We start from the raw sequence: 23,410 nt of genomic DNA, 5'->3' as shown, positions 1-23,410 counted from the left end.
TGTTAGTAGTCTGACACTGGGGAGGCCACTGTTTGTCTCCCACTCATCATAATTAGCTGCTGTGGAAGTGATGACGGCTTTTTCCTGTTTTACATCTATGATGTAGAGAGATGCTGCTGTTCAGGAGACACCAGCTGACTCTACAGAGGAGGACAGGACATTTTGTTTCTGTGGAAAAATACAAGTGTGGAAGGAGAGGACATGATCTGGAGGAGGTTTCACATCAGATGATGTCACCATGTTGCTCATACTGAAGAGGGTGTAGTAAGATGATGACATGTGGAGGAGACCCAGGAGAAACCAGCTGAGAGCTGAAGTCTCCATGTTTTTATCTCATGTTAGAAACACTGAAGGATCAGAAACTGAAACAGGCATCAGTTACTCCTGAATCCAAACAGGAAGAGTTTATTGCCCCAGCAGGTGGTTAATCATTGAGCACTGGGGAGGGACAGCACACTTCCTGTGTCCTAGAAAACAGATTCCTGATTTAGAAATCAACAGATTCAGACAGCGGGTGGTGGGTGGGAAGGTCTGCAGCTCAAACAAAACCGCTGTTTCTGAGATGCTCTGCGCTCAACCCCTCATCCCCGGCTCCGCTTAACGCCGCCCGGTCCGGACCGAGTGCTGCAGCCTCCGGCGACATGAGCGACTACGAAGCTGCCACCGCCTTCCTCGGAGAGTGGGGACGTTTCCAGAAGCAGGTTTTCTTCCTGCTGTGTCTGAGCATCGTCCCCAACGGCTTCACCGGCCTCTCCATCGTGTTCATCGCCGACACGCCGCCCCACCGCTGCCTCGTCCCCGCGCACGTCAACCTCAGCGCCGCATGGAGGAACAGCAGCATCCCCCTGGAGAGGGACGCGCAGCGCGGCGCTCTGCAGCCCAGCAAGTGCTCCAGATACAGGCTCGCAGACCTCGTCGGCTTCTCGGAGAGAGGCTTGGTGCCAGGAGTCGATGTTAATCTGTCCACGGTGCCGCAGGAAGGCTGCTTGGACGGCTGGGAGTACGACCAGAGCCAGTACGTGTCCACCATCGTGTCCGAGGTTGGTTCATCTGCGCCGGATCCAAACTGGGAGGAAGCTGCTGTGTCCAGGACGAGCGAGGGAAACTCAGTGAATAGTGTAGTGAGGGGCCTCTTAGAGGAGCCCTCACATTAAATCTACTGCAACACTATAGTTCATCTTGATGCCAGAACAGAGTTAGACAGAGTTGAACTTTCATTAAATTAAATATACATGAAATATTTAATGATCCAGCACAAACCAGCAGATGAAAGCTGCAAACCAGTTCCTCCATTTCTATTTTCCTCCATGTGGTGCAGCCCTGTGATCATGAGGCCTCTCTGATCTGGATTTCCTGTGTTTCAGTGGGACCTGGTCTGTGAGGACAGGTGGAAGAACCCGCTGACCTCCTCTCTCTTCTTCTGTGGAGTTCTCACTGGCTCCTTCATTTCAGGGCAGCTCTCTGACAGGTTAGAGTTTATATATATATATATATATCTGAACACTGACAACCTCTGAGTCACGACCTTCTCACCTGTACTACTATTGACCTGTGCTCTACTTCCTGTTCAGGTATGGGAGGAAAATCGTGCTGTTTGTTACCATCGCGGTCCAGACCGTGTTCACGTTTATCCAGGTCTTTTCTCCATCCTGGGAAGTTTTCTGTGGCCTGTTCTTTGTCGTCGGACTGGGACAAATCTCCAACTATGTGGCTGCGTTCGTGTTGGGTACTGATTCACCTTTTATCATTTACATTATGACTGTATTTCGCTCCTTGTGTTGTGATCGCCTTCTTTCCTCTTGTGCTCAGGGACAGAGATATTGGGCCCACGTGTCCGGACCATTTTCTCCACGGCCGGTGTGACCCTGTTCTTTGGTGTGGGCTACATGCTGCTGCCGCTGTTCGCTTTCTTCATCAGAGACTGGAGGATGCTGCTCCTCGGCCTCACGCTGCCCTGTGTCCTCTGCATGCCTCTCTGGTGGTGGGTAGGTGTGTGTTTGCTGGTGTGTGTCGTGTTAGAGGAGGGTTCCAGTGTGTTGATGGTTCAACTCTCCTGCTGTAGTTTATTCTCATTAGATGTGTACGCTGCCTTTTTTAACCTGTGTGAACTGTGAGGTTGATGGAAAATGGAAAATGAAATGTGACCTGAGCATTTCCAGGGTTCTGTCTTTGTACAGTGAACATCTTGCTTCAACTGAAGGCTTCTCTCTCTCTCTCTCTCTCTTTGTCCACTCTGTTGTTGAATGATGCAGGTTCATCCCCGAGTCTCCTCGGTGGCTGCTCTCTCAGGGACGAATAGAGGAAGCTGAGGCCATAGTGAGAGATTCTGCTAAGAAGAACAAGATCCAGCCGCCGCCGGTCATCTTCAGTCCTCTGCTGGTGAGAGCATTGAGATCCTGTTATTATGCCAGTATTTGTATTTTATACCAACAAATCATGAAACAATGATTTAAACATTGTTTTGAGAAAGCAAACGTGTGTTTCTATGAGTTTAGGTTTAAAGTCACTGTTCACACCTGATTTATAACTTTTACAACAAAAATCTGAATTAAAGTTTCAACAGTCTCGATAAAATCTGTCACCGACGTCTCATGTTTATAATTAGTATTAGACTGGAGCAGTAATGAACTATGTATGAAGCCTTTGTTTCCACTGAACAGTAGTTCTGTGACAATAAAACCTTTATACCTCAGCTATTAACCCGTTTTCCAGCTTTCTCTTAGTGTGTTTACTTCACACATGAGAAGTGTGAACAAAAAACTATTTTCTGGTTCACTGATCAGTCGAATGTAATCATTTACAGTGAACGGTGGACTGGACGGCAGTAGACGGAGAGTTTGCCCAGATTTACTTGACAGATTCCCACTGTGCTACTGTGTGATTGTCCGTCTTTTAATGATTGAAGGATTCACCGTTACTAAACTCTTGTGTTTTGTAAAATGCTTTTTTTTTGCACACGCCACTCCTGCATCTGCACCCGACCTTTGAAGTGTGAACTTTCTTCTACAAACTCAACGGCCACTTTTATGACCTTTCCTCTGCATAGATGCTTTTCTTATCCTGCACCTTCCTCCTTGGAAACATACAATGAACCCTGTGCATGGGTCACACAGTTTTGCTTGTTAAATCGAACGACAAATGGGTTAGAAACATAACTTACAGAGTATAAAGGTTGTGCTTTATACCTATAAATCACTGATGTGACTTACTCACTGCTGGAAAGTGGCTGAGATGGTATTTTTATCTCTAGCTTTGTCAAACTAGTCCATAATACAGTGGTTTATGTGGGATTTGTTCATTTTCCTCTATGTTTCCCAGCATTTTATGAAGCTACAGGCCTAGTAATAAATAATTCTTAGTTCTTTAATGTTGATAAAAGCAGAATCCAGAGTGGCACAGTTTGACAAACTGCTGTGAGAAAGCGGAACAGCTCCCACATAAACTTTCTACTGTACATGAAGGAGCTAATGAATGATCGCATGATAAAACGGGATTTAGGGACAAAACCGCCCTTTTCCGTTCCTCATGGGTTCGTTGCACTTTGACCTTTTGCCACTGTGAATTTCTGATTCTTGCGTGCACGTGCACACGCATGTGTCAACGCAGCGAGTGGCCATGCATTAACAAGCACCTCTCACATGAAATTCTTTCTACATGAATGGCTCCACTGGTTAAATGTTTGTTTTTGCACGTGCTCTGCTGCCCCGCAGAAAGAACAGTCTGAGAGGAGGAAGACTCACAACATCTGTGACCTGCTAGGCTCCCGAAACATCCGCTGGATCTCCGTCACGCTGTGGATGGTGTGGTGAGCCCCCCGCTGTGCCGTCCGACCCCCACAATCAGTACACTGACCCTGCACATGCACAATGCACACAGATACACATAGTGTTGATGCATCACCTCGAACGTGACGGCCCGTTTCACTAATGACAAATAATGACCTGTCAGGTGCAGTAAAGCCTGCAGCTAAGATCAAACTCAGGTCTTGTATAAGAGCTCAGTATGACAGATCTTCCTGTCACTTCCTCACTGTGTCTGAAAACAGACGTAGCTTAATTTTGTTGAGTTACAAACTTTTCCACTTTTTCTTTTCTTTCCTAATTTCATGCACATTCACTGCAGAAGTTGACAGATGTTATCTCCACAGGAACACAGTGACCATCGCCTACTTTGCTCTTTCCCTGAACACGGCAAACCTTCACGGTAACGCGTACTTCAACTGCTTCCTGTCGGCCGTGGTGGAGATGCCAGCCTACACTTTGTCATGGGTTATGTTTCGCTGGTGTTCCAGGAGACTCAGTCTCTCCTCAGCCCTCATCATGGGAGGAATATTCCTACTGCTAATACAGCTCATACCAGCAGGTACGACACCGCAGGGGGCATCTACAAGCTCAACTGGAGCACCATTAAGAGGAATCTGGATAATTTACGAGTTGATTTAATTCATATCTCACGCGTAACCTTGAAGTGTTTTGTATTTTATTTCCTCTAGACCTGGTTTATCTTTCCATAACACTGGAGATGATTGGGAAGTTTGCAGTGACCACAGCGTTCGCCATCGTCTACGCCTACACAGCCGAACTCTACCCGACTGTGCTGAGGAACACAGCTCTTGGCGCCTGCTCCATGGCCTCTAGAATAGGCAGCATCACTGCTCCGTACTTCATTTACTTAAGTATGAAAGCCTCTTCCCCTGCCTCATGTCTCTGGTGTCTGTTGCTCACTGTGGGATACATCCAAGGTGCAGAGTATTTAGGAAATCCTACGAAGCTGTTTTCAGTGATTCCCTTTTAATTACTTAATTACATTAAAACAATAATAAATAAAAGAACAAGAGGTTTGTTGTTTCCTTGTATGTGATCATTCCAGATTTAAACCTGAAGCTGGTACCATCACACTGGACTAGTAATGTAATGTAATGTGAATGTAGTTTCCTGATGCAGTCACATGACATTACATCTTGTGTCTTTTTGGTTTTAACTACTCTTGGTAGCGTTTTACACAAGGCTGCTTTTCACAGTCTCCTCCTTTGATGTCCTCCCTCAGGAAGCTACTCCATTTCACTGCCTTACATCCTGATGGGAAGCCTTACAGCTCTGGCAGGGTTGCTGAGTCTCCTGCTGCCTGAGAGCTGTGGAATGCCTCTGCCGGAAACCTTCGCTCACATGCAGCACTTCCCCGGGTACGACTACACGTTTATTGTCCATTTAAGCACAAGAACAGAAAAGTTTTGCTGAACTGAACACAGAAATTTCTGTTAATCAATAAAGACATGGACATCACAGTGAAATCAGCCTTCTCTTCTACAGTTACTATCCACCTGTAACAAACAACACGTAGCTAAAGCAGAAATATTTAACTCAAAACACCCAAAGTCAATTTTACTCCATAGATGTTCTACATGTGATGTAATAATTTACAGGATTAAATCCGAGCAGTGTTATCTGAACTCACCCAGCCCCCAGAACCCACACTGTCTCTGTATCAGGATAAATCCGAGCACTGAAGAGAGAGAGGACACAAAAAGCCGGCTGGACGCCACTTATCTCTGAGTCTTTACTGTAACTGCACGTCTGTGTTTTTTACTCTACAGATGTTGTCAGAAGGCACGTTACACCGTCCCAAACACTGAAAGGGGACGAAAGCCCGGATGAAATGAAGTCTCCGGTTGCCTCTTGAAAAACAACCAGCTCCAACATTCAGTTTGTAGTAAATACAGTGGTAAGAAAAAGTATGTGAACCTTTTAGAGTTGTGTTTTTTTTCTTTTTGCATTAATTTGTCATAAAATGTGATCTGATCTTAATCTAAGTCAAGAGTCGTAACAAATATGTGTCTAAAATAATAACACAAAAAAATCTGATCTTTCATGTCTTCATTGAGAACCACGATAAAAAAACCCATGGTGCTAGTGGAAAAAGTATGTGAACCCTTGGAATTAATGCACTCGGCCTCAGACCTGCACATCGTTCCTGAGGAATTTCATCTTCTATAATTTTAACTTGTCTGTCCATATTTCTGCTTACTTCACCTATAAATAATGATGCCTTAACACATCTACACAAAACTGAAGTTTCTTCTTTGTCTGTGCACTTTAAAGTCTCAGAACTAAAGCGGTTGTTACCATATTTACATCGTACTGCCAAAGCACAAAGTTTTGTACATTGTAATGTGAACTGAAACTGAGAAACATCACGAAATACAACATTAATATGGTGTTTTATTGGATTTTTCTTCATTGTAAAGCTTCTCTGACACATTTAAACATTTACATATATTTATATTTATATATTCAATATGTAAAGGAGAAAATCTAAATATTAAAAAGAAGATAATGTAACAACAAGAAAAAACATATTTTAAGTTTGTGTATTGCTGTGGTTTGGTCTCTATGAGAAATTTAATATTAATGCCTTAACTTTACAGAAATACTATAATATTTACTTCAAAGTGGTCAAATATTCAGGTACAAGTACATCACACTTGAATTACTTTAGGTTCACATTGAATATTGTAATGCCATCAACTCTCCTAGTAACTCCTAACAGATATCTTGAGTCTCCAGTAGCAAAAATAAACATTAGCAACTACTTATCAGTAGTTTATTCATGTTTCAGAGCCGACTCTCAAAAAGCACCACAGGTTTCGAGCTTTCTTTTCTTCTGATGAACGGGCACGATATGCTGAGGACAAAACACAAAACAGGACTTAAAACAAGTGTTTTAGCAGAAAAAGTAGAAGTACACAAGTAAAGGTCCAATAGAAGTAGTAGTGCTTTAAATTAGCTTAAAAATATAAAGTACTCACCTTTGAAAATAATTTTATTGTACAAGTCTAATTCAGATTTAGTCAACAAATCCTTAAAAATAAAAATTATGACAAAGAAAATTCATTAACAATTAAGTTACACCGACTCTATGTGGAACAAAAGGAGCACAGCTCGTCAAGGTGGAGCAGATTTTAAGTGATTTATCTACTTTAAGGTGGTTAATCCATAATAATTTACGGTATCAGTGGAGTATATTGTCATCTGCACACGTAACTAGATATTACTATTACTATACTATGATTGTTACAATTCGTTTTGATGGTTTAAATTTTAAAGTACAATTTTTAAGAACATGACTAAAAATATATAAATATCACAATCAGACTTCATTAGTTTGAAACAGTATTTAACCTTTATCCTTTTTTTTTTTTTATAATTATTACTTTATATAACTATAAATTATTGATTTTATTTTATTCCTCAGCAGTGACATTGTGAAATTTTAAATCCTTAAGAATAAAATGTGTTTTGATGTGAGGATTTATTTTGTGGGATGAAAACAGACAAGTAGAAATAAAGTCGACAGAAACTGGAACGTCCGGTTCAAAAAGCTCAAAGCTTCTGGTCTAAAGCCTTTTGTTACAGCCATTTCCTGACTAGTTAACTGTACTTTAACATTATAATGAAATTCCCAAAGGAATTCAAGTTGAGGAACAGGAAAGGGTGTCACCAAAATCACACAGCTCTGCTCTAAACACAAACTACTATTGTAAAACACGTCGAACAAGCTCAAGAAATCTCATCTCACCTTTCTCTCTTGTGCATCTGTTGAATAGTTTGAGGCAGAGGTCGTCCAAAACTCTCTGGAAGGAAGAGGGCGGCTAAGGCCGACGCAACAGACAGAGTCCCCAGAATAATGTAAGGAAGGTACTTGAAGTAAACACCTGTGGAAACAGAAGGTTCCAATTAAATACAGGTGATAGTACAGTAGGTCAACTTTATAGAGAGAAGATTCAAACCACCATAGGAGGTGAAATCAGACGCTCCAGATGAAATTTTAATTTGTTCGTGATGGGTTTACTCACCCAACTGCAGCAAAAAAGGTGCAAGGCAGCTTCCCACTCTGGAAACAGTCATGCACATTCCTGTTGCTGTGTTCCTGAGCACAGTGGGGAAAAGCTCTGCGGTGTAGACAAACATCAGGGATGTACCGGTGGTCACACCAAACTTTCCCACCATCTCCAAAGTCACAGACAGAGCTGCCAAACCTGAACGGTAACAAAACAGTTTGTCAGTGAACAGAACAGAAACATCCCTGAAATCCGGACCCTTTTTCTTTTTCTACGTACTTTGAGGCACTAACTGAATGAAATACAGAGACACTCCTCCGAGGAGCAGGATAGAGATGACAGACACTCGTCGGGGAACGAAACGCAGAGCCACCCAACTGGTTATGTAAGCTGGCACCTCAACAGCTGCTGAGATAAAGGAGCTGATGTAGGCGTTCGCGTGAAGTCGGGACGTGTTCAGGGACAGGCCGTAGTAGCCAGAACTGAGACTGGACCTGGAAAAACAGGGATACAGAGAACAGTGGTTGCTATTGATGGCTGCACGATCACTGCTGCGGTGATTAAAAGGTGCAGTGTGAATACTCACCACAACAGGCACAGGATGATAGTTGTGTGTCTGATGTTTGCACCCTTCAGCAGGCTGAAGATGGTGTGATGCTCCTTCGGCTGAGTCTCTGTCTTATCAGCCTGCAAGATACAAAACCTCAGGTTGTAATGTTAAAATGACAGATCCTACTTGTACGTTAGGGAAATCTTCCAACACAGCTGCGATGATGCGTTATGTTGTTTGTTGCTGTGGGAGTTCAGTCAAAACCAACTTACACGGACAGCGTCATCCTCAAAGATGACCTGCGGCGCCTTGACGTTGTTCTTCACAGCAGCTCGTCTCACTATGGCATCAGCCTCTGCAACTCTTCCCTGACAGAGGAGCCACCGTGGAGACTCAGGGATGAACCTGCCTCAACACAAAGAGCTTTAAGATACTTCACAGAGAGCTGAATTCTAGTTCTGTAGATAAGAGCAACTCTTACAGTGCACGGTAAAGTGAAAGTAACCAGTACGTGTGTGTTGCAATGAGTGAAACCTACCACCAGAGGGGCAGGTAGAGCAGGCCCGGCAGAGACAAAGCCAAACAGAGGGTTCTCCAGTCTCTTAAAAGGTAAGCAAAGAGAGGCAGCATCATGTAGCCAAAGGCAAACGACAGGCACACGCCCATAGATGAGAACAGGACCCGCACTCTGCCGGTCAGTATTTCAGTGCCTGCACGAAAAGTAAAAAATAGTTTATTGTTAAAAAGTCTAAAATCACTGTGACTAACGTGTAAAATATTGTTGCATCAACACGAGCATGAAATGTTCACATTTACCCAAAACAAAAGCAGCCACGTAATTGGAGGTCTGCCCTAAACCGCTGATGAAGAAGAGGATGCAGAAAACCGTCCAAGAAGGTGAGAAGATCAGAACAAAAGTAAAAAATGTCTGAACGGCCATCATCCCGAAGAGAATGGGCTTTCTTCCAAACCTGGAGGGAGTTTTCAAAACACAGCAATAAAAGACAAAAGTGTATTTAAAGTATTATTTTCATCATTTCATGGTGAGGTGATGTTTTCTGTACCTGTCTGAGAGCTGTCCAGAAAAGAAGGATCCCACCAGAACCCCCAGGAAGTAAACTGTGGAGGTGAACGGCTGCTTCCACTGATCACCGCACACCAGGTCGAACTGGAACACACACACATGAACAACAGAGAATCTACAGGGATCAATTCATGGTCAAGATTACTGAAGCTACGTCTGTCCCACAGCTTAAACTACAGATCGGTGTGCAGACACTCACCTCAGAGACGATGGTAGATTGGTAGACGTCTGTGCTGTAGCTCCACCCGTCCACACAGGCCTCCTGCTCCAGGTCAGTGAGGTTGACGTCTCTGCCGGGAACGAAGCCCCGAGCAGAGAGGTTTCTGACCACGTCCAGTCTGAATCTGCTGCAGCTGCTCAGCTCCTGTTTCCCATTCACCACCTCACAGACACAGGGACACAAAGATTATTAGTTTGTTAGTAACATAGTTTGATTGTGACAAACATGGAAATCATCTCAACGAAGGTTCAAGTGATGATGTTCGAACTGGAGGCTGGTATCATCTGGTATCATCTGGTATCATGAGACATCTGGATTATCAGGGTTAGGGCCGTTTCTAAAATGCTTCAGATGTTACTGGGTTGGACTTCATGTGTCTGTCGACAGTAAAAGGAGCCTGATAAACCTGATAAACCACCGAGCAGCTCCGTCTGTGCTGCTCACAGCTATAATTTTCATTCTTTAGGTCTGAAAAGAATGAAAAACCACTTTAACCATCAGAGACCAAAACAAGATCATTCTCCTGATAAACAGAGTGAACAGTCCAGTAGAAACAGACCAGAGGAGACAGAACATCTGTCCTGATCAGAGACAGTTTGACGGTGTCTCCAAAAGTAAAGATCAAAACTCATGTTGACGTCACCTCCTCGGTCGCTGCGTCACCGCAGGTGCAGCTACACCTGTCCGGCTTAGTACTGTGCAAACCCCCCCTTCAACAGGGGTTTAGAGCTGGAACCGAGTCTGTTCCCAGTGATCAAACCGAGTCTGTGAAGGTTTTTACCAAACTGTCTCCAGGATGAGTCGCGGCTCAGCGGAGGCCGCGTTCAGCATCCTTCATCTCAATGAACTAGTTTCGTGGCTCAGCAGGTGAAAACATGTCGAGAACAGATGAAACAGCACTTTAACAAATGGATGTTAACAGTAAATGAACCAACGAGAGAAGTGAAGTGAATCAAAATGTCGCTGGAGAATCATCCGGAAGCGTCGAGGCCACGATTCGTAAAGAAGCTGCAGGAAGAGGAAAACGAGCTCAGGATGGATGATCTGAAGAAAGGTTGGAGTCTGATGCCGGACAAAGCTTTGATTCCTGGACAAACGGACCGAGCTGCAGCTTTCATTACCTTCATCGGGATCATAACTTCAAACCAGTGTCGGGTCAAGTTGACCTCAGGAACCAGGCAGCGGTGACTGGGAACATCAGCCAGGTAGACAACAGAGAAGGGGGCGAGTCCATTGGGCAAGATGGTGGAGCAGAGCAGGAAGAACATAGTCTGCTGGAAACGACCCCACTGACCCAGAAACGCCGTGGCATCATCATAATCCTTCATCGTGACCTCACAGAACCCTCACCTCTGCCCTTCACCCTCTCTGTCCTGCAGACTACTAGGTCAACACCTGCCCTCACCCCCACCTGACTGGAGGCCACTCCCTGTAGAGCTGGAAACACAGGAACTCTTTAAATGACAGTTTCCTGCTGTCAACTAGTTTGGAATAAATCACAGAGGAGCAAAATGTAGGTTGTGTTAACCAGTAACTGTCATAAGTAGAAGAAAACAGAGTTAAAGGAGTTCAGCTGCATTTCTAGATGCTGTTGTTGGATTATAGTTGATAAAGATAAAAAGTTAGTTTGGTGTTGATGAGAAACAACTTTATTAACAGCTGTCTAGTGAGTGTTTTTATGGATAATTTGTAATCTGGATGTTATTTATTTTTTAATTATAAATTAACTACTAATTGTGTATTTTGAATTATCTTTGATGTGCAAAATACTAGATTTTTCTGATAAATAGGATAAATATTAAGAACAAATATTAATAGTAAGTTTGTCAAAATAAAAGTTAATTTTGATTAATTAATCACAGAAAAAAGCCTCAAATAACACAGATTTCTTAGGTTAGAACAAGAAAACACATGAAAAGCAGCCAGTGAGAGAGGAACATTTACTGATGCACCCTAAAATCGAACTTCACGGTACAGGGCCAACTAAATATTATCTATATTATCTTGTTTAAAAGCACTAATAAGGACAGACAGGTAAATGGGAATCAGTCTATGAGCATAGCTGCAGGAAGGATAGGTGCTGGGGAGGCTGCAGCACTTCAGCCTCTCCACCACAACAGAGCTTATTTTGTTGGTTTGTGCATCAACACTGTGAAATAAGTTATTACTGCATTAATAATTTCACCATAAACCTGGAGGTCTGAGCTAGAACCTAACAGAGATGTTGATGCTGGTTACACTGAGTCACTCATCGGCCAAAACTAATTTCTGTGAGTTTGGGAATTAAACATCTCAAGATGATCTTTCAACCTTCATCATTGTTTTTAGTTAATGAGGTGAAAACTGAAATCTGAGATGTAAATGTTCTCAAAACGTTATTTATCAAAGCACAAAGTAAAGACCAACGTAACGGTTTTCTGTAAATAGAGGCACAGTCAGAGTTTGGTGGCTGCAACACACTCACACCGTTCCAACAGAGGCATGTTTACCACTGTGTTCCCTTCACTTTAAGTAAATATATAAATATTTTAATTATGTGGGAATAAAATTACAGTATTTCAAGTGTAATATTTGCTCATACAAGATATCTGCTGCTGAGTAGGAGACAGATCTGAACGGCAGGCAGGTTAAACAAGGACGTGTATGAACAAAACCACCGCACTGTTGTAGCACATGCACAACGAAGCCTCACACTGTCTGAAATACCTGTCAACTTCCTTGGAAAAATCTTTTGTCTCTAGCTTCAGATAGATGCAGCTCAAGTCGTCACAGACGCTGCTTTTGCATCTTATATCTTTTCTTCTTTCTTCTTCTTCTTTTCTTTTTTCCCATAAACATGATTAAAAGCCACAGAACAAGTTTCCACTCTGGTTCATCTCATATGAGCTCACAGCAGTTTCCCGTTGTGGGTTTTGGCAGCTCATTGATGAGGTTATGTCCAAGTTTTCCTGTGGGTCTTTAAAATTTCACATGGAGAAGCATCTGTAGGCATTTCTACTCCACAAGCTTCGTAGAGATTGTTTCACGTTGAGGTAAATAGCATCTTAATAATCTAGCTACATACAAAAAAGAAAATAGCTTTTGTACTGAGGATGAATTATTTTATGAAAAATTGTATTCTGAGAGAAACAAACATCTCCAAACAATATGGCAGGATTAATGATCATGATAAAAGTCTGATTCCTAAAACCAGGTGACACAACTACAACTCTACCTTTGTGAATCTTAATTACCTTTACAGGGATGATAGCTTTAAGCCAATCTTGGGTCAAGTTGACCTCAGGAACCAGGCAGTGATGACTGGGAATGTCAGTCACAAACACGACAGAGAAAGCACCGAATCCATTGGGAAAGATGCTGGCACAGAGCAGGAAGAAGACGGTCTGCTGGAAACGTCCCCAATGACCCAGAAACGCTGTGGCGTCATCGTAATCCTCCATAGTATGAGATTACTAAACTGTGTCCACAGTCGTTATCCTGTAGTTACTAGTTTCCCTACTGCAAACCTGTCTGCCCTCACGCCACCTGACTGGTGGCCACTCCCTGTGTTAGATAAACCAGTGTTGTAAAACACACGGACACTCAGGATTACGGTTTACTACTGTGAAGGGGTTAGTAATAATTCACAGCTGCCAAAGTGAGGTTGTATTAACAGAAAATAAATAAATAAATCACACACACAACTGAATCCTACAACGACGTGCACCATATCTGCTCACACAACTACCAGAAAAGGTTTTAAAGCTGTTGTTTGGCTCTCGTTCTTGTTGCTGTTGTTTGGTTATAGATTAAAAAGGTAATAAAAAGTTACAGTTTCACAGATCACTTGTTTCGTGTCCATAACAAACTCTTGAACCTTAAGACTCTTGCCTGACTATTAAAATGTTTAACAGCTGTTTGGTTAGGATTTGTGTTTTTAAAGGTAATCTATTTATCTATAAATGAGCATATTTATAGTTCATTTTAGGTATAAAACATTTTATTTGAGAAGAAAGGTTCCTGTTATACATCTAAAAGCCATTTAACATTAGAAATCCTAGAAAAAATTCACTTGAAAATGGTCACATATATATAATCAGGATTTAATTTGATCATTTCTGTGTCACACTCTACTCTCCTGGAGAAAGGATTTTAAATGTACTAAGAAGGAAACCACCTTTTATAAGTAACTTACTATATTTAAAAAGACTCCAACTAACGACAACACAACAAATATTACTAGATAATCATAATATATTGTCCCGGAGTACTGTGGGTACTGGGTTTTTTCCCCTAATGATGCAGGGACACGTCAATCTGTTGTAAAAAGAAAAGACAAACACATATATTGTACTGTTAGGAAACTGAGATGGAAAAATATTCAGTATATTAAATATATTGCTTCTACCACTAGACAATTTTCACCCACTGTCACATCCACCTATAATATGTTTTACGCAGATTTTAATTGGAGTAAGCAGAACTGGCACTAAAACTAACTATTTACTGTAAATATCATATCTCAAGATCACCCTTCAGTGTTCCTCATTCTGTTTTCATTAAATTAATGAGGTGAACAAACCCCAGAAAAGTCTGAGATTTTCTGAAATGTGAGTAAAACTAAAATCTGAGATGTAAACGTGCTCAAAGCTTTATTTAGTTTGGTGGCTGCAGCACACTCATAACAGTTCAGACAGAGGCAGGTTTACCACTGTGTTACTTCACCTTCCCTTTAAATTAAAATTACAGTAGTTCAAGTGTAATATTTGCTGGATTTCTGCTTCTCAGTAGGAGACAGATCTGAACTGCAGGCAGGCTAAACAAGCACATGCACTCTTAGTCTACTAAGCTGTTGTGTTCATGCAGAATAAGACCTGTCTCTGTCCTGCTGAAATATCTCCTGACCTCCTGTGAAAAGGTGTTGTCCTGTTGGCAGCATATGTCCCCTTAAAATCCCAATATAGCTCCACACATAGGCAAGTCACTCCTGCAGTGGTCACTCCTGCAGCCCTGCACTATCACAGGCTTTTTCTCCTTTCATTCTTTGGTCTTGGCTGAAACACGGACTCCCCGTAGAACAGGACAAGTTTCCACTTTGCTCCATCTGATACGAGTTCAGGATCTGAGAACTTGATGTATGGCTTTCTCCTTGCAAAGCAGGGTTTCATGTTGTATTTGTGGATGCAGCTTGTAGCAAAAAATGATATTCAGCAGGATTATTGTCATGATAATATTGTATAAATAGTAGAATCAAAAACGTCTTAGCCCTCCCCTAACTGAAAAATCTGGCTACTCCTCTGAGGCTAAGTTTAGATCGTTAGAGGGTAGATGGCAGCACGCTGAGTATGAAAACCTGGCACTCTCTGGGTGGGTGGAAAACCCCGAACACAACACGCAGAGGGAAACAAGTTCTCACAGCACAATCTTATCTTTGTACTTGCCAATCTGTTGTGGGAAACAAGCTATACTGCGAGTTAAAAACAAGACTGTGTTATAAAATGAAGTTGATCAAAAATATAAGCATGCAGAAGAGATGCACAATATTTTAGTCATGTGCTGAATATAAAATAGTGACGAGGCCACAACTATTCAAAATGTCAAAATAACTTTCTTTCTTTGTGACCCCATGCATCCTCTGCATGTTTGGCCCAGAGAACCCGACGTCCACTTTGGTCTGATTTGAATTCAGACACTGAAACCTTGGCGGCGTCTCTGCACAGAAATGATGTCTGGCTTCCTCCTCGTCTAATGGAGATTCTGGTTTTATTTCTGGATGCAGCTAGTAGCAAAACCTTCTGTGTTATGATGAAGTCACATCAATTGTAGAACCAAAAATGTCTTGACCCTCCTCTGACGGAGGAACCTGGCTACTTTTGGGTGACTAGGGTGGCAGCATGCGATGTGGCAGAACCCTCTCCACCAGCAAAACCTTGGAGCGTCATGGGAGGTTAGAGAACAGGTCATTGGAAAACCCCAATCACTTCTAAGAGGGAAGCATTGCATCTTTGTACAAGGGAAACAGGCTTGTTAGCAAATTCTTACATGAAAACATGTTGTAATTCCTGTAATTTGGAATGAATACTGTAAAATAGCAGCTGGATTGTGAAGCGGTAAGGAGACTTGGGTGTGGCCAGCCTCCAGTGGGGATCCTTAGCAAGACCTCCTTACACTTCCCCTGCCTTTGCATGTTACCTTGTTCCTCAATTATAAGTTGTTTTTCATAGAAGTCTCTGTTAAATGACTAAATGTCAATGTAAAATCCAAGAATCGTGTCATGTAAAGGGAATGTATGGAGTCTTGGAATTTGGTCATGCTTGTCAGTGAGTAAACCTATTTTTACACCTTGATTTTTGCTGCCTGCTGCGTTTTTCACAGGTTATTTATATAATATATAATATATTATAACTTGTACATAATAAGTTAGGGGGTCACTGACATTTGCGGTCAGCCAGAAACCTGACCTGGTGAAACTGTTAAAGACTATTTTTGCACCACAAGCGAAAAACGTGTGTTGAAGTAACAATGATTTACAAAAGTACTTCTAAGCTAATGTCGCTACATTCATCAGGCCAACATGACAGACAGGAACTAAGTGGTGAAACACTATGTTTTGCTTGCAAAGACTTTGATCCAGCGATGACACCTTCACCTGTTCCCAATGAACCTGCTGATTTTGGAATAATCCAGAACAGTGTTACTTGAATATTAATATCTTATTTTGCCTCTTCCCCAACTTTTGAGTGTGCTGTAGCCATCAAAACATGTTTTATTTGCATAAAAACACAGATAAATATAGTACACCATCTATCATGTATTACACACTGTAGGTAATTCAGGATACAGAAATGTGTTATAGGAGAAGTGTAATGATTATAGTGTATTTCTACATCAGTATACCTTTTTCTTTTATGCATCTGTTGAATAGTTTCAGGCAGAGGTCGTCCAAAACTCTCTGGAAGGAAGAGAGCAGCAAAGGCAGAAACAACAGCCAGAGTCCCCAAAGTAATATAAGGAAGGTACTCGAGGTATATCCCTAACAAGGAGACGGGCAGGTTGAGATGAGACTTAGTCTGAACATGTAGGTGCAGCTGATTAACTAAAATAATTAGTGTTAATAACAATCTCATCTCTGTTTACTCACTCAGCTTTAACAAAAATGGTGCAATGCAACTTCCTAATCTGGAAACAGTCGTGCACGTTCCTGTGGCTGTGTTCCTGAGCACTGTTGGGTAAATCTCTGCTGTGTAGGCAAACATCAGGGCTGTACCAGTGGTGATAGCATATTTACCCAGCATCTCCAGTGCAAGAGTTAAATTTGATAGATCTAAAACAAAAGGAAATGGTTTGTTTCTAACAGAAACATTTCAACAAGACAAACATACAAACTCCGAACAGGTCTGCAGCTCGTCTTCACATCGGCACCTGCATCATGTGGACACTTTTCCTTTTTATGGTGATGGGTGGATGGAGCCTTTTGAAGCTTTGGGGCTTTCTTTATGTTTGTAAAATAAGATTAAAAAATAAAGGTGCAATAAAAGACCAATTAAACCTCTGTCTGCCTCTCTTTACCCTAATTAACTAGTAGTAATACACTTTAGTAAAGGTTATAAACACACACTTAACTAATGCGTGACTATTTGCAGAGATGCACCTGCAACAATTGGCAGAGTTCACCTAATATTTCTTGTTTGATTCTTAAATCTATGATTCCTCAATCAATAATAGTAAGTGTGTTTTCTCAATTACTTTGAGGAACCAGTTGTACAAGGAACAGTGGCAGTCCTCCAAAAAGTAACGTGCCAATGATAGACAGTTGTCGTGGAAGGTATCGCAGAGCCAGCCAGCTGGAAATGTAAGCTGGGACCTCTACAGCTGCTGAGATGAAACAGCTGATGTAGGGGTTCGTGTGGAGTTGGGTTGCGTTAAAGGAGAGGCCAAAGTATGCAGTGGTCATAGTAAACCTGTGCAAGTCAAAGGGTCAGACGTACAACAGATATGTTTAAACAAAAATAGAAAAAACAGAACGGTTTAAGTGCAACTGCAGATCATGGCCATCACTTTCACAATTACTTTCTCTCATTCTTAAAAACATATTTCTGTTTACTCACGACACCAGGCAGATAATGAGTGTCGTGGTCCTGATGTTGCTCTTCCTCAGCAGGTCCAAGACACTGTGATGCTCCTTTGACTGTGCTTTTGTCTCATTAACCTGCAAAAATCAAAAACCTCTCAGGTGCTTTTTATACAGTCTGATTAGAGAATAAGTGTGTGGTCACTAATGTTTAATGTTCAGTAATTATTAATTCATTTATTAATCTTCAGTAAGAATTAAATCTGACTGATAATGCATATTAATCTTTTTTATCAACAGATTATTTTTGACATAAAGAATCACCTCTATTCTGTCCTGGAGTTTTGTTCAAACCAAATAAAACATAAAAGAGTGGTAATACAAAATAACATGTTGCAGTACTTACAAACAACAAGCATCTGCGTTTACAAAATGTACATTACTGTTCATACAAACCTTATAAACAAAGGTTGTTGTTGATTTAATGTTTAACTGCATGGTTTAAGTCAACTTACCTCATCATTTCTGAAGATGACTGCAGGAGCCTGAACTTTGTTCCACTTTGCAGCTTTTCTCACTATGGCCTCAGCCTCCGTCACTCTTCCCTTGGAGAGCAGCCACCGAGGAGACTCAGGAATGAACCTGCCACGGTATTCAACACAGAGTCTGCATCAGTGGTTTTATGCTGGTCCTTAACTTTCAGTCCACAGAATGTGTTAAAAGAGAAGCCCCTATAAGCAGCTCTGTTGCATCAGTTTGTTAATAATGACCCAGGTTTTTTTAATGCCTCTGTGCCAGCAGCAGCTGTGACTGGAGGACTTATGTTTTCGCGCAAGTGTGGGTTCAGTGTCTTGTCCAGGGATACTGCGACATGTTGCCAAGAGGTACCAGGAATTAAACCACCAATCTTAGGCTCATGGATTACTGCCCTACCAACTGAGTCCAGGTCACTGTGTCCTCACACCTTCAGCTCTTGTAAAAGTAGAGGAGTGCCTTTAAATTTTGGCACATTCGCCCACTCGTAATAACTGATTCGATTTTGGTGGTCAAAGATCAAGGACACAAAGAGTTCCTGCACATTTATCCCATTGCACCCAATGTTATAGGAAAGCGTGAGGGAATTTCTTTAAGTCTGGCACAAATATCCACTTGGACACAAGTGTAAATGGCCCAGATTTTGACGTAATGTACATCCCATTCCAGACGTGCACGTAAACTATAACATCACTGGTAACTCTAGTTTCCTTTAAAAACATATGCATAGACAACTACCAAATGAGTTGGCAATTCCATCTATCATTTCATTAAAGGCATAGAGACATGTTTATGTCAGAATATAAAATGAATAGATCGGAAAGTTGTGTAATATGAGCAACCTACCACCAGAGGGGCAGGTAGAGCAGGCCCGGCAGAGACAAAGCCAAACAGAGGGTTCTCCAGTCTCTTAGAAAGTAAGCAAAGAGAGGCAGCATCATGTAGCCAAAGGCAAACGACAGGCACACGCCCATAGATGAGAACAGGACCCGCACTCTGCCAGTCAGTATTTCAGTGCCTGCACGAAAAGTAAAAAATAGTTTATTGTTAAAAAGTCTAAAATCACTGTGACTAACATGTAAAATATTGTTGCATCAACACGAGCATGAAATGTTCACATTTACCCAAAACAAAAGCAGCCACGTAATTGGAGGTGTGCCCTAAACCGCTGATGAAGAGAAGGATGCAGAAAACCGTCCAAGAGGGCGAGGAGATCAGAACAAAAGTAAAAAATGTCTGAACGGCCATCATCCCGAAGAGAATGGGCTTTCTTCCAAACCTGGAGGGAGGTTTCAAAACACAGCAATAAAAGACAAAAGTGTATTTAAAGTATTATTTTCATCATTTCATGGTGAGGTGATGTTTTCTGTACCTGTCTGAGAGCTGTCCAGAAAAGAAGGATCCCACCAGAACCCCCAGGAAGTAAACTGTGGAGGTGAACGGCTGCTTCCACTGATCACCGCACACCAGGTCGAACTGGAACACACACACATGAACAACAGAGAAGCTGCAGGGGTCAATTCATGGTCAAGTTTACTGAAGCTACGTCTGTCCCACAGCTTAAACTACAGATCAGTGTGCAGACACTCACCTCAGAGACGATGGTAGATTGGTAGACGTCTGTGCTGTAGCTCCACCCGTCCACACAGGCCTCCTGCTCCAGGTCAGTGAGGTTGACGTCTCTGCCGGGAACGAAGCCCCGAGCAGAGAGGTTTCTGACCACGTCCAGTCTGAATCTGCTGCAGCTGCTCAGCTCCTGTTTCCCATTCACCACCTCACAGACACAGGGACACAAAGATTATTAGTTTGTTAGTAACATAGTTTGATTACAGTGTTTCCATATTTTCACAGAAACCTTGTTGGGAGATTATTTTGTGAAGAGTTCATCCATGAACTGATCAAGTAATGATGTTTGAACAGGAGACAGGTTAATCTGGTATCATCTGGTATCATCTGGTATCATCTGGTATCATCTGGTATCGTGAGACATCTGGATTATCAGGGTTAGGACCGTTTATAAAATGTTTCAGATGTTATTGGGATGGACTGGGTGTTTCTGCCGTCACAGATTCTAGAGGAAAAAAGGCCTCGACAGTGGAAGAAGCCCGATGAACCAAATAAATCCACCGAGCAGCTCCATCTGTGTTGTTCTGCTGCTCACAGCTATAATTTTCATTCTTTATGATGAAGGTGTGAAAAGAATGAAAAACTTCTTTAACCATCAGAGACCAAAACAAGATAATTCTCCTGATGCTACTGTGTGAACAGTCCAGTAGAAACAGACCAGAGGAGACAGAACATCTGTCCTGAATAAGAGATAGTTTGACGGTGTCACTCAAAAAACCAAAGAACAAATCTCATGTTAACTTCATCTCTTCAGTTCGGACGTCGCTGCGTCACCGCAGGTGCAGGAACACCTGTCCGGCTTAGTCGTGTGCTAAAGCCTCCCCCTTCTCCAGAGGTTCCCGGTGTGAGTTTTGTACAGTTTTGAACTGAAGCAGAGTCTGATTCAAGTGATCAAACCGAGTCTGTGAAGGTTTTTCCCCAAACTGTCTCCAGGATGAGTGGCAGCTCACGGGCCGCGTTTAGCATCCTTCATCTCAATTAACTCGTTGTTTGTTCAGCAGGTTAAACATCTCAAGAACAGATTAAACAGCACTTTAAAAATGTATGTTAACAGTCAATTAAACACCGACAGAAGTGAATCAAAATGGTGGATGCTGGAGAATCATCCAGAAGCGTCTAGCCCATGATTCACCATTCAGGTTGTGTTAACCAATAACTTCAATATTTTAATGAGTGATTCACACACCTACCAGAAAACAGAGTTAAAGGAGTTCGGCTGCATTTCTTGTTGCTGTTGTTGGATTATAGTTGATAAAGATAATAAGTTAGTTTGGTGTTGATGAGAAACAACTTTATTAACAGCTGTCTAGTGAGTGTTTTTATGGATAATTTGTAATCTGGATGTTATTTATTTTTTTAATTATAAATTAACTACTAATTGTGTATCTCTGCATCAACAAACACTAAGAATAAATAATAAAGACAGTTAATATACATGTCTAAATGCTCAATCAGTAAAAGTCAAATATTAATAGTAGGTTTGTCATAATAACACGTTAATTTTGATTAATTAATCACAGAAAAAAGCCTCAAATAACACAGATTAACAAGTAACAAGTTAGAACAAGAAAACACATGAAAAGCAGCCAGTGCTGTGTGAATTTAAGCACCAGGAGAAGAACATTTACTGATGCACCCTAAAATCGAACTTCACGGTACAGGGCCAACTAAATATTATCTATATTATCTTGTTTAAAAGCACTAATAAGGACAGACAGGTAAATGGGAATCAGTCTATGAGCATAGCTGCAGGAAGGATGGGTGCTGGGGAGGCTGCAGCACTTCAGCCTCTCCACCACAACAGAGCTTATTTTGTTGGTTTGTGCATCAACACTGTGAAATAAGTTATTACTGCATTAATAATTTCACCATAAACCTGGAGGTCTGAGCTAGAACCTAACAGAGATGTTGATGCTGGTTACACTGAGTCACTCATCGGCCAAAACTAATTTCTGTGAGTTTGGGAATTAAACATCTCCCTTTAAAAGACACATTTTAATTGTTTGTAAATATTTTTTTACAAATATTATTTGTAATTACAGTATTGAAAGTATAATATTTGTCTCTCCTTGCTGGATACAAGATTTCTGCTGCTGAGTAGAAGACAGATCTGAACTGCAGGCGGGCTCAACAAGCAACAACTGTTGTAGCACATGCAGAATGAGGCCTCACATTGTCCTGCTGAAATATCTGTCGACTTCCCTGGAAAATATCGTTCCTTTGTGGCAGAATATGTCTCCCTCAAATCTTAGACTATCTTCTTTCTTTTTTTTCCCCATAAGCAAGATAAACAACAAGTTTCCACTCTGGTTCATCTCATATGAGCTCACAGCAGTTTCCTGTTGTGGGTTTTGGCAGCAAATCGATGAGGTCATCTCCAAGTTTGCCTGTGGGTCTTTAAAATTTCACATGGAGAAGCATCTTAGGCATGTCTGCTCCACGAGCTTCTTGTTAGCGCTCTGCATAGTCTTTTCTCCACAATGTAGATTGTTTCACATTGAGGTAAACAGCATCTTAATAATGTAGATGCATACAAAAAAGAAAAAAGCTTGTGTACTGAGGATGAGGATATTATTGTATGAAAAAATATAATTCTATGCAGTTTTCAGAAATAGATTTAGACAGAGAGTAACAAAACATCTCCAAACAATATGGCAGGATTAATGATCATGATAAAAGTCTGATTCCTAAAACCAGGTGACACAACTGCAACTCTACCTTTGTGAATCTTAATTACCTTTACAGGGATGATAGCTTTAAGCCAATCTTGGGTCAAGTTGACCTCAGGAACCAGGCAGTGATGACTGGGAATGTCAGTCACAAACACGACAGAGAAAGCACTAAATCCACTGGGAAAGATGCTGGCACAGAGCAGGAAGAAGACCGTCTGCTGGAAACGTCCCCAATGACCCAGAAACGCTGTGGCGTCATCGTAATCCTCCATAGTATGAGATTACTAAACTGTGTCCACAGTCGTTATCCTGCAGTTACTAGTTTCCCTACTGCAAACCTGTCTGCCCTCACGCCACCTGACTGGTGGCCACTCCCTGTGTTAGATAAACCGGAGTTGTAAAACACACGGACACTCAGGATTACGGTTTACTACTGGGAACTGGTTAGTAATAATTCACAGCTGCCAAAGTGAGGTTGTATTAACAGAAAATAAATAAATAAATCACACACACAACTGAATCCACAACGACGTGCACCATATCTGCTCACACAACTACCAGGAAAAGGTTTTAAAGCTGTTGTTTGGCTCTCGTTCTTGTTGCTGTTGTTTGGTTATAGATTAAAAAGGTAATAAAAAGTTACAGTGTCACCGATCACTTGTTTCATGTCCATAACAAACTCTTGAACCTTAAGACTCTTGCCTGACTATTACAATGTTTAACAGCTGTTTGGTTAGGATTTGTGTTTTTAAAGGTAATCTATAATCTATAAATGAGCATATTTATAGTTCATTTTAGGTATAAAACATTTTATTTGAGAAGAAAGGTTCCTGTTAT

At 41.6% G+C, this 23,410-nt stretch overlaps 3 protein-coding genes across 4 annotated transcripts; 1 reads left to right on the top strand and 2 right to left on the bottom strand.

Annotated features, from left to right (window-relative positions):
- Positions 1–275: 275 nt before the first annotated feature.
- slc22a21 (solute carrier family 22 member 21) lies at positions 276–5,831 on the top strand. The gene is made up of 10 exons (XM_026370224.1): positions 276–1,040; positions 1,365–1,468; positions 1,572–1,726; positions 1,810–1,981; positions 2,253–2,379; positions 3,711–3,805; positions 4,148–4,362; positions 4,493–4,675; positions 5,047–5,182; positions 5,594–5,831. The coding sequence occupies exons 1-10, from the start codon at positions 642–644 to the stop codon at positions 5,652–5,654; spliced, it is 1,647 nt and encodes a 548-aa protein (XP_026226009.1). The 5' UTR covers positions 276–641; the 3' UTR covers positions 5,655–5,831.
- Positions 5,832–6,200: 369 nt separating this feature from the next.
- Positions 6,201–13,308, bottom strand: LOC113169080 (solute carrier family 22 member 5-like). Of its 2 annotated transcripts, none has more exons than XM_026370221.1 (11): positions 12,925–13,308; positions 9,671–9,853; positions 9,452–9,555; positions 9,204–9,358; positions 8,926–9,097; positions 8,660–8,792; positions 8,424–8,524; positions 8,117–8,331; positions 7,853–8,035; positions 7,576–7,711; positions 6,201–6,681 (listed from the first exon to the last, which is right to left on the bottom strand). In XM_026370221.1, the coding sequence occupies exons 1-11, from the start codon at positions 13,129–13,131 to the stop codon at positions 6,612–6,614; spliced, it is 1,659 nt and encodes a 552-aa protein (XP_026226006.1). In that variant the 5' UTR covers positions 13,132–13,308; the 3' UTR covers positions 6,201–6,611. The 2 variants fall into 2 exon arrangements, with proteins under 2 accessions (XP_026226006.1, XP_026226007.1); XM_026370222.1 differs by lacking the exon at positions 12,925–13,308 and adding an exon at positions 10,813–12,913.
- Positions 13,309–13,392: 84 nt separating this feature from the next.
- Positions 13,393–23,395, bottom strand: LOC113169082 (solute carrier family 22 member 5-like). Its single transcript, XM_026370223.1, has 11 exons — positions 22,639–23,395; positions 19,867–20,049; positions 19,648–19,751; positions 19,400–19,554; positions 19,122–19,293; positions 18,257–18,383; positions 17,779–17,879; positions 17,417–17,631; positions 16,812–16,994; positions 16,568–16,703; positions 13,393–13,987 (listed from the first exon to the last, which is right to left on the bottom strand). The coding sequence occupies exons 1-11, from the start codon at positions 22,843–22,845 to the stop codon at positions 13,918–13,920; spliced, it is 1,653 nt and encodes a 550-aa protein (XP_026226008.1). The 5' UTR covers positions 22,846–23,395; the 3' UTR covers positions 13,393–13,917.
- Positions 23,396–23,410: the final 15 nt, after the last annotated feature.

Source organism: Anabas testudineus, chromosome 14 (assembly GCF_900324465.2).
Source record: "Anabas testudineus chromosome 14, fAnaTes1.2, whole genome shotgun sequence".
In the NCBI taxonomy this organism is placed as follows: Eukaryota; Metazoa; Chordata; class Actinopteri; order Anabantiformes; family Anabantidae; genus Anabas; species Anabas testudineus.
Note: the sequence above shows the minus strand (reverse complement) of the source record. Positions and strands in the feature narration are given on the sequence as shown.

Excerpts from the sequence above, each read along its gene's own strand:
- slc22a21 (XM_026370224.1), top strand. The coding sequence starts at position 642 with ATGAGCGACTACGAAGCTGCCACCGCCTTCCTCGGAGAGTGGGGACGT. Across the intron at positions 1,469-1,571 it reads TCAGGGCAGCTCTCTGACAG|GTATGGGAGGAAAATCGTGC; the intron begins GTTAGAGTTTAT and ends CTTCCTGTTCAG. Across the intron at positions 5,183-5,593 it reads CACATGCAGCACTTCCCCGG|ATGTTGTCAGAAGGCACGTT; the intron begins GTACGACTACAC and ends TTTACTCTACAG.
- LOC113169080 (XM_026370221.1), bottom strand. The coding sequence starts at position 13,131 with ATGGAGGATTACGATGACGCCACAGCGTTTCTGGGTCATTGGGGACGT. Across the intron at positions 9,098-9,203 it reads CGTGGCTGCTTTTGTTTTGG|GCACTGAAATACTGACCGGC; the intron begins GTAAATGTGAAC and ends CTTTTCGTGCAG. Across the intron at positions 8,036-8,116 it reads CATTCAGTTAGTGCCTCAAA|GTTTGGCAGCTCTGTCTGTG; the intron begins GTACGTAGAAAA and ends GTTACCGTTCAG.
- LOC113169082 (XM_026370223.1), bottom strand. The coding sequence starts at position 22,845 with ATGGAGGATTACGATGACGCCACAGCGTTTCTGGGTCATTGGGGACGT. Across the intron at positions 19,555-19,647 it reads TCTGGACAGCTCTCAGACAG|GTTTGGAAGAAAGCCCATTC; the intron begins GTACAGAAAACA and ends ACCTCCCTCCAG. Across the intron at positions 17,880-18,256 it reads TCATCTTCAGAAATGATGAG|GTTAATGAGACAAAAGCACA; the intron begins GTAAGTTGACTT and ends TGATTTTTGCAG.